Source organism: Leptodactylus fuscus, chromosome 4 (assembly GCF_031893055.1).
Source record: "Leptodactylus fuscus isolate aLepFus1 chromosome 4, aLepFus1.hap2, whole genome shotgun sequence".
Lineage (NCBI taxonomy): Eukaryota > Metazoa > Chordata > Amphibia > Anura > Leptodactylidae > Leptodactylus > Leptodactylus fuscus.
In genome coordinates, this window is record NC_134268.1 from 207,816,979 (window position 1) to 207,833,971 (window position 16,993).

Consider the following 16,993-nt stretch of genomic DNA (forward strand, 5'->3'; position numbering starts at 1 on the left):
TGTTTGAGTGCAATTTTAGAGTGAAAAAAGGAATAGAGTACCTTGCAAAAATTTGGGAACCCTTGTAGATTTGTGAACTCGGATAACTTTGACCAATGTCTCAGACCTTCATTAGCCAGTTATGGTTATGGTTTGTTCACTAATATTGTTAGGAAAGGACAAGTGATGCAAATTTTACAGCTTTATAAATCCCCAGCCTCCTCTAACCTTGTGCCAAAAACAACAGCCATGGGTTCTTCTAAGCAGCTGCCTAACATCCTGAAAATGAAGATGGTGGAGGCCACAAAGAGAAGTCTATGAGAAGATAGCAAAGGGTTTTCAAGTTGCTCTTTCCTCAGTTCCAAATGTAATTAAAAAATGGCAGCTACAGGAACAGCGAAGGTCAAGATAAGGTCTGGAAGAACAAGAAAAATTTAATAGATTGCTGCTTGTAGGATTGCCAGAGTTGCGAATCAGAACCCCCACTTGACTGCAAAAGACGTTCAGGGAGATTTAGCAGACTCTAGAGTTGTACTACATTGTTCTGTTGTGCCGAGACACCTGCACAAATAGGGCCTTCATGGAAGAGTCATCAAAAGAAAACCTCTCCTGCGTCCTCACCATAAAATTCAGCGTCAGATGTTTGCTAAAGAACATCTAAACAAGCCTGAGGCATTTTGGAAACAATTTCTGTGGACCGATGAAAATAATGTAGAACTCTGGCTACAATGGCCATCAAATGTGTGTTTAGAGATTAAAAAAGGGCACAGAATTTCAGGAAAAGAACATCTCTCCAAACATTAAGAATGGGGAGGATCAATCATGCTTTGTGGTTGTGTTTCTTGGGTAGAGGGAAGAATGGATTCAATGAAATATCAGCAAATTCTTGAAGCAAACATAACACCATCTGTAAACAAACTGAAATTGAAAAGAGAAGAAGGAGGAAAAGAAAGAGAAGGGGGAGGAAGAGAAAGAGGAGGAGGATGGCTACTACAAATGGATAATATTCCTAAGTACAAGTCAAAGTCCACCATAGGCTACCTAAAAAGGCACAAGCTGAATGTTTTACCATGGCCCACACAGTCCTCTGATCTGAAGATCATTGAAAATCTGTGGCTAGACCTCAAAAGAGCAGAGCATGCAAGACGACCCAGGAATCTCACAGAACTGGAAGACTTTTCCAAAGAAGAATGGATAAAAGTCACTCAAATAAGAATTGAAAGACTCTTGGCCGGCTATAAAAAAGCTTATATAAGCTGTGATGGTTGCCAAAGGGGTTGCTACTAGGTACTAACCATGCAGGGTGCCCAAACTTTTCCTATGGGCCATTTTCATTTTTTGTTATTTTGAAAATGTAAAATATGAAAAATGATTTTTATTTTTTTTTTTGAAAAAAAAAAACAAAAACACATTGGGAATGTGTCATCTTTAATGTTATGCCTTTTGAAGATCATTTTATCTTCAACTTGCTTAACTATTCACAATAACAGTCATTTTGACCAGGGGTGTCCAAACTTTTGCATGCCACTGTTCTTACTTCCACTGCCATTTGGCTGCACTGTTGACTCATTGTGAAGCTGTCTGATGTCAGGACCCCTAAATCCTTTTCTTCTGAAGTCTCAGCTTACACATCTATATTACTTAACACATATTTATGATTCTTTGTATGTGATGTCTCCAGATCTGGCCACAGTAGTCTAGATGTGGAAATTCTTTCCTCCTACTGGTTATATCTCTAACTATACAGCCAGGAATCTTACTTTCTCTGCTGTTTGGCAGCTATATGCATTAAGTTTTTCTGATATCAGGACGCCAGATAATTTTCTTCTGAAGTTTGTATTAGCACTGTTCTGCCAATACGATAATTTTCCCCACATGCATTATCTTATATTGACCTGTAGTTTCCATTGTTTGGGCCATTTATTCTAGTAAAACTAAAACTTTTTCCATGTTACAATCTCCTCCATTACAAACTTTTGTGCCATATAACTTTATGTTTCTAGGATATGCCATAAATGGCTTAAATGGGAAAACCTATTACGTACTACTAGTGGTGGCCGCAGTGACCTTAAAATATATGGTTCCAACCTGTATGAATATGATCAGGTCAGAATTTGTGACCTGTAGTAGATCGAACATTGAAATAATACACGTCATTTAGATACAGGATTCCTGTGATCATCTTACCACTTGTATGTTTGCAGATGGAGGAATAACTCTCATTACAAGATGACGTCTTCCATTTTCCATCCGTATCCACATATACACAGGACTTGTCCATTCTTGGCTCCTCAGCGGCCCATTTAGTGTATCGAACTCTCCAGTTATCAACCCACTTGTATGTATTTCCAGTCTGAAAGAATTATAGTTGTAAACATCAAAAACATTACAAATGGGTGCAAATGTGTAAAAATATCCTAAAATACAAATTACTGTAGGGCCTGATCACATTTATTCAGCATCAGTTTCCACCAGTGTATTGCACACAAGCCAGAGGGAAGTCGATGCCAGGACAGACTACTGACTATTCTATGGGATCTGTTCTGTCGCCTTATGACACCGGATCTGTGCCTTAGCTGAATGAAAGAATGAATGCACCACAAACACGTAATTCAGCAACCAGAACTTAGAAGCATGTTATTAAAACATAACTTTTAACCCTTTCCCGCCGATGGCATTTTTTTATTTTCGTTTTTGACTCCCCTCCTTCTAAACCCCATAACTTTTTTATTTCTCCGCTCCCAGAGCCATATGAGGTCTTAATTTTTGCGGGACAAATTTTTCTTCATGATACCACCATTAATTATTCTATATAACATACTGGGAAGCAGGAAAAAAATTCAGAATGGGGTGGATTTGAAGAAAAAATGCATTTCTGCGACTTTCTTACGAGATTTGGTTTTACGGCATTCACTTTGCAGCCAATAGGACATGTCCCCTGTATTCTGTGTTTCGGTACGGTTCCAGGGATACCAAATTTATATGGTTTTATTTACATTTTGACCCCTTAAAAAAAATCCAAAACTGTGTTGAAATTTTTTTTTTCTATAAGTCGCCATATTCCGACATACGTAACTTTTTTATACGTCAGTGTACGGGGATGCATAGGGCGTCTTTTTTTGCGGGACTGGGTGTACGTTTTAGTACTACTATTTTCGGGAAATGTTATTGCTTTGATCATTTTTTATTCAAATTTTTATCAGAATCAAAACAGTGAAAAAACGGCGGTTTGGCACTTCTGACTATTTTTCCCGCTACAGCGTTTACCGCCAGCAAAAGAGAGAATTTGCAGACAAGCCTGGGAGCCTTGTAAAGGCTCCCGGCTGTCATGCCAATGTGACGTCGGCCCTGGAGCATGCTGCAAAATGGCGGCGTCCATGCGCCGGCGGGAAAATGGCCTTTGACTGTGGCACTGGAGGGGTTAATGGTGCTTACTGCTTAAAGCAGTAAACACCTGTCGGCTATGGCGGCCGCCCGGCTTCCGGGCGGTCGCCATAGTTACAGACCCGACATGTGGCATACTATTACGGCGCATGTCGGGAAGGGGTTAATGAAATAATTAAATTAAAAAATTTTTTTTACATGATGACACAAATAAACCATGACAAACAAAGTAACAAAAAAATGACGCACTTACTACATGTAAACAAGACAAGTGAAACCCGACTGCCGCCTATGCATTTAAAGGCCGAATTCCCTTACTCACCAAGCCACCAAAAAAACTGCTAAAAATGGCATAAAATAAGTAATATTCACTTTAGTGATCCTGCGCTGCTCCTGTTTAACTGCTTTCTGGACAACCCACCAGTCTCCATATCCTGGACTTTAATGATGATGTCCCGTCACAGACATGTAACCCCTGTAGTCAGTCACTGGCAAGACACCACTGCAGTCAGTGCAAAAGCATGGGAGTGATGAGGACTCAGTACGGCTATTCCTATTCTTCTTTAGTTATATTATAAGCCATTTTTAAATTTTTGTGGGTTTGCTGGTAAACCTCTCTAGTGGGCAGCTTGTACTGTATAATAGCCACGAATAAAACTACAAGGGACTCATCACTATGAGATAACTGTATGTATGAGCCTTGCGGTTGGATGTCCTGAGTCATCCAGAGCGAGAACCATCACTTGTTATATTATTGTACTTATGTATGGTCTGGAGACTTTAACGTTGCGGCATCTTACTTGTTTACACATCTCCACATTTCTATCCCATAGCAAATAATTAGTAATAATAAATATCCCCACCTCGTTCCTACTATACAGGCCAATCCAAAATGGCTCCTTATATTTAGCCAGGTGCAGTTTTAGGAAAGATGTGGTGTACTCGTCCAAGATGCTGGCTAGCTGTGAATTACCCTTCAGACACTCCTGACGGGCCTCATCCCAGGTCCTTTTGGTTGTAACAAACTTGTAGGTGGCGTCTCCATATTTATAGTAGTCTGAGGGACTGGTGGGGTTAACAGGTAGACCTGGATCTAAAGAAGAAATGAAGATAAAAGAGTTACTGTACATGTAGTGGAAGACGACAGACTATTACCTGGAGGGGAGTTTCATTTTTGGTAATTTTTAATAAAGGTCACTTTTGATTTAAAGAGGATGTTTGATGTCCTCGGGCACATGCGGTTTTATATATCGCTAGAAAGCCTGACAGTACGCTGAATTCATCACACTGTTGGCTTTGCCGTTATATCCCCCGAGAGAAGAGATATTGGTGCATTTACTGTTAGCTCTTCACTATCTGAAGGGCGTTTCTGACAGTCTAGCTGGGAACGCCCCTCCTGGCAGCACTGTCCGTAGCTCTATACTGTGAGGGAGCATTCCTTACCACCAGCCATGATGCTGAGCAGTAAGGAACCTCAACCCTTCTGACTGTCCATAGACTAGTACTGGGGGTTAGGGCGTTCTTCACAGCTCAGCATCATGGCTGTGCGGTAAGGAACGCCCCCTCTAATAGTATAGCGCTATTGACAGTACTGTCAGGAGGGGCGTTCCCATCTAGACTGTCAGAAACGCCCGTCTGACAGTGAATAACTATCGGTACTGGGGCACATAATGACTTTCTAGTGGTATATAAAACTGCATGTGCCCGAGGACATGACAGGTCCTCTTTAATTTTCAAAGTCCAAAGGTGGAGACCACAGGAAGGAGAAATGTAAGATCTTCCTCTGTATTTAACATGCCTATTGAAATCCTTTCTGGTTTTGGCTCAGAAAATTCAGTGTGTGAAACTGCCCTTAGACTTACATTATACACCTTAAGGAGAAAATGCAACGTATCTACAGATAGAATTAACATGCTGGGTTTTACAAAATTTCACTGGCTTTGCTGGGACTATAAGGGTCCATTCACACAGGTTTTTGGCTAGGATTTTGGCGCTGAATCCATGTCAGAATCCACGTGGAATCTCCTCCTCATAAAGTTCTATGGGTTCTGCTAGTTTTTTTTTTTTTTTCTAGCGGAAAAAAAGCTTTCTTTAGGCTAAAGCCCCACCGGCCGGAACCACCGCACTAAAGTGCTGTGGGAACAACCATGGCGTGAACGCATCGCAGTTCTTCCCGCAGCGCTTTTAACAGAAAGTTCACTGAGTTTTCCTCCGCTGACTTTGTTACAATTATATCTATGGGAATGCCGCTGGCTTTTCCGTAGATATAATTGACATGCTGCGATTTTCAAAACAGTGGTGGTTTTTGAAATCGCAGTGTGTCCGTGCTGCAATTTTTTCCGCAAAGTGGGCATAGGATTCACATGAATCCCATCCACTTTGCAAGTACTGTATAACGCCGCGACTTTTATGCCGCAGCCAAATCGCAGCGTTTCTGGCACGTGGGCAGCCTTAGGCAGATTCCACCTGCAAAAACCAACGCAGTCAATGGGAGGTGGAAAATCCACATGGAATTGGCAAAAACTATGTGGAAAAAACGCTAGTGTTTTTTTCAAAGTCCATGCACTGTGCTGGAGGAAAAAAAAAATTTCCCGATCCTGAAGTGGATTTTTTCCTCACCAAAATCCTCCATGTGAATGAACCCTAACATGCAGCATTTTTTCTGCTGGATTTCTTCAGTGTGACATCAGGCTTAAGCACATAAATGTAAAATGTGGAAAAAAATCTATCTAAGATGTGTGACCTGTTTTGTACAGCTCCAACTTACCAAAGCCAACAAGTATGGAAGAATCTATGAGACAGTCCTGTACCCTCATCGGTAATTTTGCCTTGATAAGGCTGAGTTCATACTGAGTTTTTTGGTCAGGAATCTGGTCAGGAATCCGCCTCAGGGTAAAGTCACACAGGGTTTTTTTTGGTTAGGATTTTGAGGCCGTATCCGCCTCAAAATCCTGACTAAAAAGACGTCTCCCAATAATTTCAATGGGAGCCGGTCAGTTCTTTTTTCCGGGAGCCGTTTGTTCTGGCTCCTGGTAAAAGAAGCGAGATGCTCATTCTTCAGGCCATTTTGCTTCGCAATTTGGCCTGAAGACACTCCCTCCTCCAGACTAGGTCCATTCAATGGGCCTAATCCGGAGCAGAGTTCATGATTGGATGCCAGTGCAGTGGAACTGGCATTCAGTTATGGCTACCCATGTTTTGGTCCGGAACCTGAGGCGGCCTTCCGAACCAAAAAACCCTGTAAGAACCCTGTATGAACCCTGTATGAACCCTCAAAATCAGCCTACAAAAAAAGCCTCTATTGGGAGGCGCTTTTTGGAGGCTTACAGTATATTGAAGTGGATTCCTGACAAAATTCCTGACCAAAAAACTCAGTGTGAACTCAGCCTTAAAGGGTTCCATGAGGGTATGGCCACATGGGGCAGCACTGAGGTAGGTGCTATGAAGTTGATTGTTAAGCGTATGTAAAATTTTGCTAAGAAACCTGCAAAACCTCCAGTGTACTTGTATTGTGTTCCCCAGTGTGACCTGCCCTAATAGATGACGTCTCTCTGATAGAAAACCTCACTGCTGATCTCTGACTATGGAGGAAAGTCTCCCCGATTAGAGCCCCAGATAAAAGAAACGTCTCCGCCATAACTGATCTTACCCTTATATCTCTGGCAGATGTATCCTCTCTCCAGATGACAATCCTGCACAATCCAGGTACCAGCGCTCAGTATAGCCCCACGTTGCAAAGCCACACAAGCCTGTTTAAATGGAAGACATTAGAAAAATGACAGATTTTCATGTGCAGCAGGTCTTAGGCAGGAGTGGAAACATGCTGCAAAGTAAGAGCTAGGGATGAGTGAACTGACTGGACTGAACCAGATTCAACCCACAAGCCAGAAGAGGACACTGAGTGACCACCAGACACCATGAGGATGTCCAGGAGAGGTGAGGTAAGGGGAGTATGCCTGTTATGTTGCTACACATCCCTGGCTATAGAAAGTTCCAGCATTCATGGTCATATCCATTGGCAACCGATCAAGACAAAAGATGTCACCACTAAAATGGTTAGAGAAAATAATTAAAACTGCAAATTTTTTAATTTAGATTCGAAAAAAAAATTACTCTTAATTTTGTAAAAATTTAAATATGATTATATTATGGGAAAAAAAACCTTAAAGGGGTATTCCCACCTCACATACTCATCAGTCTTCACTGCTGTAAAATCTTCTTTCTTCCTGGTTTCTTGCATCATTTGGTGGGCAGGGTTTCACATGCAACCTGCCTTTTAGCTCCACCCCCAAATTTGCATGTAGCTCCGCCAACCCATATTGGACTATGAAGTACAGGCAGCAGTAACTCCATTCTGTGTTACATACAGAGACTGCATGTCTCTGCCATAATGAACACAATTGAATTAGCTAGCCTGATAACTGGGAGAACAGAAGAAATGAAAGCAGCTCCTCTCCTCTATCTGAGTGCAGGACCTAGGTCACGTGGTGTAGACACAGAAATAGCTAGATACACAGGCTCGCTCCCGTGCACTTAGCCCCTCCTCCCTCCCCCCTGAGTGCAGCAGATACATCACTTGACTCATGAGCAGCTAGGTCAGGGCTGTGGCCACAAAGAATTGAATAAAGTAAGATAGTGGACAAACAAAGCAGTTTTGCTGAAGCAGTGTATTTAGGAAAAGCCTTACATCCACGTTAACAAGCAGTATAGATAGGATCCTTGTGATGGGACAACCCCTTTAAGGCTAAGGCCCCACGGGACGTCCCACAGCAAAAAAGCGCTGCGGGAAAAAAAACATGACCGAAACGCAGCACTTTAGACAGAAAATGTGTGGAGTTTTCCTCCACGGAACTTCTGTTACAATTATATCTATGAGGAAACCACAGGCATTTCCATAGGTATAATTGACATGCTGCTATTTTCAAAACCACACCAATTTTGGAATTTGCACCGCGTTTTTACTGCAGTCAGCATGGGATATGCTACAATGCCCTCAATTTTGCTCTTACTGTAAAGCGCCACGAGTTTATGTTACATTTCTGCCCTGGGCAAATCACGGCATTTGTCCCTTGAGGCCCCGGCCTTAATGTGTAACTTCCATTTTTTTTCCTTGCGCTATTATGTCGGGGGGTATTTGATGACCATTTGTGAAATTTACTTTATTATCCTATGTAATTTCCTTTCTTATTATAAAACAGACTGTAACACTCTCCTTAGCCATCCTATAACTGAGCTGTTACTACGGAAAGTCTGTCCATTGTAAATATGCAGAGCAGAAGTAGTTACCAAAGTGGAGGATGGTCACCTTAAATGGCTGTATGTCTGTTTTTATAGCACCTAGAAAAATGGTTATTTTTAACTGATGATATTTTTAATTATTTTAAAGCTAGTACTTTCTTTTGATACCAGAATAGATTTTCTAGGTGGTATAAAACCAGAGATACAGCCATTGGAAGTAACCACTCCTCCTTTGATAATGCTTTAGCTCTACAGGCTGCATTGAGGACATGTGTTCAGACGGAGTCTCTTGGACAATGCTTAGATAGAGCATTGCTAATGAGAACTTTTACAGCCTGTTTTCTATTAAAAGGAAGTTAGATAGGTTAATAAAGTATATTACAACAATGTTCACCAACAATTGCTTCCCTCTTCTGCAAAGGTTGGCATAGTCTTTACGGAGGCTTTACAGAGGCTTAAACGTCTGATCGCCCAACCCTACAGTGATGATGACATGGTCCCTCCAGAAACTGGGTGCTGTGTTACCTGGTTCTATCACAAGTAAAGACTGTGAGCTTCACTGTTCCTTGTCTCCTAAGTCTTATTCCTACACAATCCTCATGAGCACTCCAACCAACATCAGACTTAGGAATTCTGACAACAACTAGTAGGTAACCTGGGGAAACACTACTACTACTGTCAGATACCCTTCAGGCCCCCATAACACTGCACCAGCCCAGGAGGAAAGCTAAAGGAGCTGATTGAGTTTTCAACCATATAACCATTGCAGCTTCCTGGCCTCCCCCAACGGGTTGTTGCATCGTTAATGTTAAATACTAATAAATGGGGAGATTTACTAAGCAAAATATGTCGGAATTATGATGGAATTTGAATCAAAGAACTATCTAAGATGGCATTTATCAAGACACTCGTGACTTGTACAAAAAAGGGAAATGACTTTGTAGGAAAGGGGCTTCCAAAAACACATGCAACACCATGCACATTTTCCTGATGTAAAGACAAATAATTGGAGATTTAAAGTTGGACTAGAAAGTCTAAGGGTATGTTCACATGGCGGAAAATGGATTCCACGTGTGCACCGGCATCCCGTCGCAGAATTCCACTCCGGATTAGGCCCGAATGAATGGGCCCAATCCGGAGGGAGTTTCGCGATGCGGACGCCTCGGCATGTTGCTTCTTTTTTCCATAACTAGCAGCAGGGTGTGTTGTCATCGTGGTAGAGTTTTCCACTACACAATAAGATATGAGCAGGTGTGGACCGGGGCCATGTTTCCCCAAAAGTAAGACATCCCCTGAATGCAGAGCGTTCCCTGGAGGCAGCAGCGGCTGCAATGTTTTCCTTTACAGTATATGTACTTTGCGCAGCAAATACAACGTCCCGGTAAGACGTTGTTTACTTCATCAGATAATGCAGGAAAAACAAGACATGCCCTGAAAATGAGACCTCGCGCATCAATAAACTTTCATGTAGGCTTCTATCTTAGACATGTTCTATGTTGTATCACATTTACAGCTTTCTCTTTTCGGTTTGGTGTTGTATTTATAGGATACATTTTAGGACTGGTTTTGTCTCACTAGTTGGAGATTTTTGTATTTTCTTCGCTTCTTTGGTATATTTAGTGCTATATATAAAAAGACAATACATTACTTACAGATGAACTTCTATAATAGCCGGGTTGTCCTTTGGCCCAGTTTGTATAATACAATCCACTTTGATCTGACCAGAGATACTTGTAGATCTTATGCTTGTCATGTAATCCAATCCAGACATCGACCGTAATGTTTATTAAATGAGACACCAGAAAAGCTGTAATAAACATATGATATGTATGTATTATATATGTATCACCATGTAATGAAATTCAAGCTGTGATAAGCTGTGATATCATCATTGTAGAAATTATTAGAAATTATTAGGCTTAGTGGCCAGAGTGAGGGATATTTTGTAGTACTTTTTTAAAGAGATGTAAAAAAAAAAAAATCTTAAAAAAATATGTTTATCATAAAAAGTTTCTTTAAAAAAATAAGTCATTTTCTAGTGACACATTCCCATTAAAGGTGTTCAAAAAAAGTTAAAAAAATTAACTTTTTTTTGCCAAAGAAACACAAACTGTGTCCATAGCAGGGTTAAACAGGGATATAAAAAAGTTTACATTGCGTCCGTTCCTTTCCCTGGATTTCCCACTATTATTTTGTTTATGTGTAAGTTGCTATTCACACTTGCCCCAACTGTATATGTGCACTTAGCATGATGCATGGAGATATATGGGTGCATATATATACAGTCCTATGAAAAAGTTTGGGCACCCCTATTAATCTTATTCATTTTTAGTTCTAAATATTTTGGTGTTTGCAACAGCCATTTCAGTTTGATATCTCTAATAACTGATGGACACAGTAATATTTCAGGATTGAAATGAGGTTTATTGTACTAACAGAAAATGCGCAATATGCATTAAACCAAAATTTGACCGGTGCAAAAGTATGGGCACCCTTATCATTTTATTGATTTGAATACTCCTAACTACTTTTTACTGACTTACTGAAGCACAAAATTGGTTTTGTAACCTCAGTGAGCTTTGAACTTCATAGCCAGATGTATCCAATCATAAAAAAGGTATTTAAGGTGGCCAATTGCAAGTTGATCTCCTATTTGAATCTCCTCTGAAGAGTGGCATCATGGGCTACTCCAAACAACTCTCAAATGATCTGAAAACAAAGATTGTTCAACATAGTTGTTCAGGGGAAGGATACAAAAAGCTGTCTCAGAGATTTAACCTGTCAGTTTCCACTGTGAGGAACATAGTAAGGAAATGGAAGACCACAGGGACAGTTCTTGTTAAGCCCAGAAGTGGCAGGCCAAGAAAAATATCAGAAAGGCAGAGAAGAAGAATGGTGAGAACAGTCAAGGACAATCCACAGACCACCTCCAAAGAGCTGCAGCATCATCTTGCTGCAGATGGTGTCACTGTGCATCGGTCAACTATACAGCGCACTTTGCACAAATAGAAGCTGTATGGGAGAGTGATGAGAAAGAAGCCGTTTCTGCACGTACGCCACAAATAGAGTTGCCTGAGGTATGAAAAAGCACATTTGGACAAGGCAGCTTCATTTTGGAAACAAAAATTGAGTTGTTTGGTTATAAAAAAAAGGCGTTATGCATGGCGTCCAAAAAGAAACAGCATTCCAAGAAAAACACATGCTACGCACTGTAAAATTTGGTGGAGGTTCCATCATGCTTTGGGGCTGTGTGGCCAATGCCGGCATCGGGAATCTTGTTAAAGTTGAGGGTCGCATGGATTCCACTCAGTGTCAGCAGATTCTTGAGAATAATGTTCAAGAATCAGTGACGAAGTTGAAGTTACGCCGGGGATGGATATTTCAGCAAGACAATGATCCAAAACACCGCTCCAAATCCTCAGGCATTCATGCAGAGGAACAATTACAATGTTCTGGAATGGCCATCCCAGTCCCCAGACCTGAATATCATTGAACATCTGTGGGATGATTTCAAGCGGGCTGTCCATGCTCGGCGACCATCTAACTTAACTGAACTTGAATTGTTTGTCCAAAATACCTTCATCCAGGATCCAGGAACTGATTAAAAGCTACAGGAAGCGACTAGAGGCTGTTATCTTTGCAAAAGGAGGATGTACTAAATATTAATGTCACTTTTCTGTTGAGGTGCCCATACTTTTGCACCGGTCAAATTTTGGTTTAATGCATATTGCGCATTTTCTGTTAGTACAATAAACCTCATTTCAATCCTGAAATATTACTGTGTCCATCAGTTATTAGATATATCAAACTGAAATGGCTGTTATAAACACCAAAATATTTAGAACTAAAAATGATTAAGATTAATAGGGGTGCCCAAACTTTTTCATAGGACTGTATGTATATATATATATATATATATATATATATATATATATATATATATATGTAGTTGCTACTTGCTTAGATACATTTATTCCCTGCGCTTTTTCTGAGGAGGGGTCTGTTTGTTATTTTTCTGCGGTCCCATTAATGTATTCTTATTTATTTTACATGTTATAACAAATTAGAAAAAAAAAACAATATTTGGCTCTTTTTGTGCTTATTTTTTTGTCATTTTACTAGTATTTGGGAGAAATTATTGACCTGAGTATACGTACATATTAACTGTTTACGGCGTCCAGCATACTGTTCCACCCTCTCCTGGCATCTGGCTGATGTCACATGCCCAGGCTCACCACTGAGGCCTCTGATTGGACTTCAGTGGTTACAAGACTGTGCTGACATCATCATTAGGATGCCCAGGAGAGGTGAGTTGAGGGTAATATGACTGTTTCTTATGTTTGTACACCCCTGGGTCTCCACTTAGTATACTCTCGGGCAATGGTGTAACTATCGTGGTCGCAGGGAGTGCATATAATACTGTTTGGGGGCCACTGTGGAGCATGTAATACTGTGTGGGGTCCACTGTGGAACATGTAATACTGTCTCAGTATTATTTACATGTCAGGTGCTGAGCTGCTCCCTGTATTTTTGATAACTGCAGTTGTGGGTACTAAAGCTGTATCCCTTTTAAGTATCTGAGATATCGCTTCGGTGCCCGTAACTATCAAGAATTCGCTCTAGGAAGGAAGTAGAAGGCCCCGGACAAAAGTTTGCACCCAGGCCCACAAGACTATAGTTATGCCACTGCTCTGGGGTCTAAAGACACCCCAGAGTATAATAGTGTTTTGTGGCTGACGTAACCCAAAAGTTTTGGTTTAGGGTCAAACCCAAACTTTTGGAAATGTTGGGTGGGATCTGGATCCATACGAACCAGTTTGCTCATCTCTCTATCAATGTTCTAGTCCTGAAGAATCTCCTCAATGGTTATAAAAAAGGATATAGACATTAGAAAACAGTGCAATATACAGTAAAATAAAAGTCTGTCCATTACTTACATTGTACCAAATCATCATTTATAGTGACCAGATATCCCCCCAAGGACTGACAGGCACGTCTGGCATTATCCCAGTGAACCCCTTCATCTTCTCCTGTGCCAAATATCCCGTAACACTTATGTAGAGAATATCAGAATATGGTTATGACTACAACTGTATAAAGATAATAAAGCAAATATATATGGCAACAAAGCCGAGAGGAATCATGTCAGATAGAAGTCTATATTCGGATATATTAGATAACACATACAAAAATTCAGCAAAGTACCGTACAGAAATTCTGAATTGTTCCCTTTAAAGAGAGAGTCACCAGAACCCAGAATATCAACACAGAACATAATGATTAGATTGCACATACTGTATTTGTTTGCAGTCTGTTAACATGGAGGTCTGTACAACATGAGGTTTTCAAAGGGAGTCTTTCACCAAAATCCAGCATATCAATCCAGTTTTTTTTCAATATGCAAATGAGCTCATTGGAGCAATGAGGGTGTTGCCATTGCTCCAAAAAGAGAAGCAGTAATGCCCTAAAGGCTCCAGAGATCTCAAAAACAGAGATATCTCACCAACTGTTAGATTTAGTTCAGCCTAACATATCTATCTGTGGCTAAGTTGATACGCTGGGTTCTGGTGACAGACTTCCGAGAGATGGGATGTATTGAACATCCTGAGGATAGGACATACTGTAAATGTCAAAGATGGGAATAACAATTAAGAATAGCAGCAATTTCATAATAAAGACAAGTAGGTAGAACTACGGGGATAGAGCATGACGGGGGTTTGGTGAAGGGTCACATGACTACAGGTGGGCGAATGAAGGAAAGTGAAGTTATAGGATATGTAAGGTTTCCTGGGAAGAGTCAAGAGTTAAGCCTCATTAATAACATCTAGATTGTCAATCTATCTTAGGGTGCAGAGGAATCCCACTTGTTCCATAGTCACCATTGGGGGCCTAAAGGTCCCTCTTCCACACAAATAAACAACAGTATTATAAATGGCCCTTGTAGATGGGGGTGGGAGGCTTTGCCTTAGGACAGAACAGAACAGAGTCCGACCGCACATCACTACTCACTGTAGCTTATATTTAGGGCTGGATATACAAGTTACTATTGTAGTTCTGTATGTTCTATATTCTATATCCTGCAGTAATATTAATATTGATGAAATTACCTTCTGTCCAAATGGCACCCAGTCTTCTGGACATCCACCTTCTGGGGCAGGAAGAGTTGGGGCAAATGTGGCATTAATGGAACTATCTGTCCTTTCACAGATAAATGCAAGAGGAATGCCACAATTTACGTCATTCCAATCCCCTATAAAAATAAATTATAGAAATAAAAGGCAAATTATTGATGGGTAGCCAACCATTAAGGGAAGGAGACCCCGGACTGATGGGGGTGGGTTGGTGAATAACTAGGATAGGGACTGAGTTTTAATCGAGATGCAAATGAGCTCCATTTTTTAATTATAATAATCCTATATTATTATAATAATTAATTGATAACCTATACTAAGGATCGCGGCGTTTCCGGTCTGTGGGGCCCCGGCCTTAGCCTTAAGCTATGTCACCTTCCCTGTTAAGCCACACCCCTCTCTCACTGAACCACAACCCTCTTTATTCGAGGTGCATAAGGTATCTGAAACACATTAAATATGGCACAAGGCATAAACACCAGTTTAGTGAATTCCAATTATGGAAAATTTTAATAAAATACAGTTTACAGTAATTTACAAAATTTGAGACATAAACCAACTCTCTCTTGGCCCATAACATGCAAAATCTCATGATATTGTTTCATATAGAGAAGTGATTGTATGTTTAAGCCTTACCCAAGCGTGTACGTATCTGAGTGCAAAACTCATCATTATTGGAAAAGTCCGGCTGGCCAGATGCCCAAGCGACAAAGTCAACTGGAGAACCGTCCATCCATCTAATAATAATAATAAATTTTGATTTATATAGCACCAACATATTCCGCAGCGCTGTACAATTTGTAGGGTTCAAAATACAGACAGAAAGATACATAACAAAGAAAGTCATTTCACACAATGGGACTGAGGGCCCTGCTCGCAAGAGCTTACAATCTATGAGGTAGAGGGGGTGACACAAGAGGTAGCAGGGGCGGCATTGCTTATACAGAGGTCAGACAATGTTGTAATAGAGGTGACTGTCATTACACAAACATAAGACTGTATGAGCCGTCACCAGTCGTGTCCTTTAACATGTGGATGGAGCTCAGACCTATAAAGTTACCCTGAGATGGCATCATATCATGTGGGGTAATGTGGGAGCGGGGACAGAGGAGGGTTAAATTTTGGGGATTCTAATTATAGTACGGAAGGGTTTACGTTAGACATTGTACGTTAGACATTGTGATAGGCTTGTCTGATAAGATGTGTCTTTAGTTTGCGTTTGAAGCTGTAGAAATTGGGAGTTAATCTGATTGTCCGGGGTAGAGCATTCCAGAGAAGTGGTGCAGCTCGGGCGAAGTCTTGTATACGAGCGGGGGAGGTTCTGATCATAGAGGATGTAAGTGTTAGGTCATTGAGTGAGCGGAGAGCACGGGTTGGGCGGTAGACAGAGATGAGGGAGGAAATGTATGGAGGTGCGGCATTATGGAGAGCCTTGTGGAGGAGGGGGAGAACTTTATATTTTATTCTATAATGAATAGGCAGCCAATGTAGTGACTGGCACAGACCGGAGACATCGCTGTAGCGTCTAGCCTGATAGATGAGCCTGGCTGCTGCATTCAGAATAGATTGTAGATAAAGAAATGGCGCTGTCAACATGTAATATTCCTATTTAAGAGAGAATGATCAGATAATATATAACACTAGAAACAGCCCATGGACATGACTTCGGTTGTTTCTGGAAAAAGAAATATGGACCAGTCACACAGTACAGTGAAGAAGATGTGGTCCAGCAATATACGGCAAAGCCATTGGAAAAAAAACACCAATATACTGCCCCACAATTAGAATGGTTGTTACTTTAGATTATGCAAACAACTGCTATATCCTGCATATAGTCCTGTATTTAGTCCTGTATATAGTCCTTTATATAATGCATAACAATCAATAAGAAAAGTCATATCAGAGACTTTATCTATTAAGCCCTTACTTAAATTCTTTATCCAGTCCCAAACGTAGGCCGATGTAATATATGTATTCTGTTCTTTTGGTTGAAACCTAAAATTGGAAAAGGAGGGTTAAGAGGAATAAGGCTCTGTTCATGCCAGCGTCATGACTTCTATTATTAACCTCTTAAAGTGTGTCTGACCTCAGAACCCAGCACTGTAACCTGACCTCACCTGAATCACCTCAAACAAATTGTATTGTCTGTTGCTGGCATATTGTCAATTTTGTCAATACACAATAATTATTTTTAATGTTTTAATACTGTTGCTATACAAATAAATAGTATTGAGATGACTCTGCGGGTTCTGTTCCAGTCT

The 16,993-nt window shown here is 40.7% G+C and overlaps 1 protein-coding gene across 1 annotated transcript in view; it reads right to left on the reverse strand.

Moving 5' to 3' along the window:
* The window catches only part of LOC142200939 (macrophage mannose receptor 1-like), a 71,677-nt gene that overhangs the window by 18,633 nt on the left and 36,051 nt on the right, over nt 1-16,993 (reverse strand). The window contains exons 18-25 of the mRNA XM_075271686.1: nt 16,660-16,727; nt 15,369-15,469; nt 14,709-14,851; nt 13,539-13,653; nt 10,254-10,408; nt 7,013-7,112; nt 4,227-4,456; nt 2,167-2,332 (exon numbers count right to left, since the gene is read on the reverse strand). Of these exons, the coding sequence (XP_075127787.1) occupies nt 2,167-2,332; nt 4,227-4,456; nt 7,013-7,112; nt 10,254-10,408; nt 13,539-13,653; nt 14,709-14,851; nt 15,369-15,469; nt 16,660-16,727 (1,078 nt within the window). The remainder of the gene's footprint in view (nt 1-2,166; nt 2,333-4,226; nt 4,457-7,012; nt 7,113-10,253; nt 10,409-13,538; nt 13,654-14,708; nt 14,852-15,368; nt 15,470-16,659; nt 16,728-16,993) is intronic.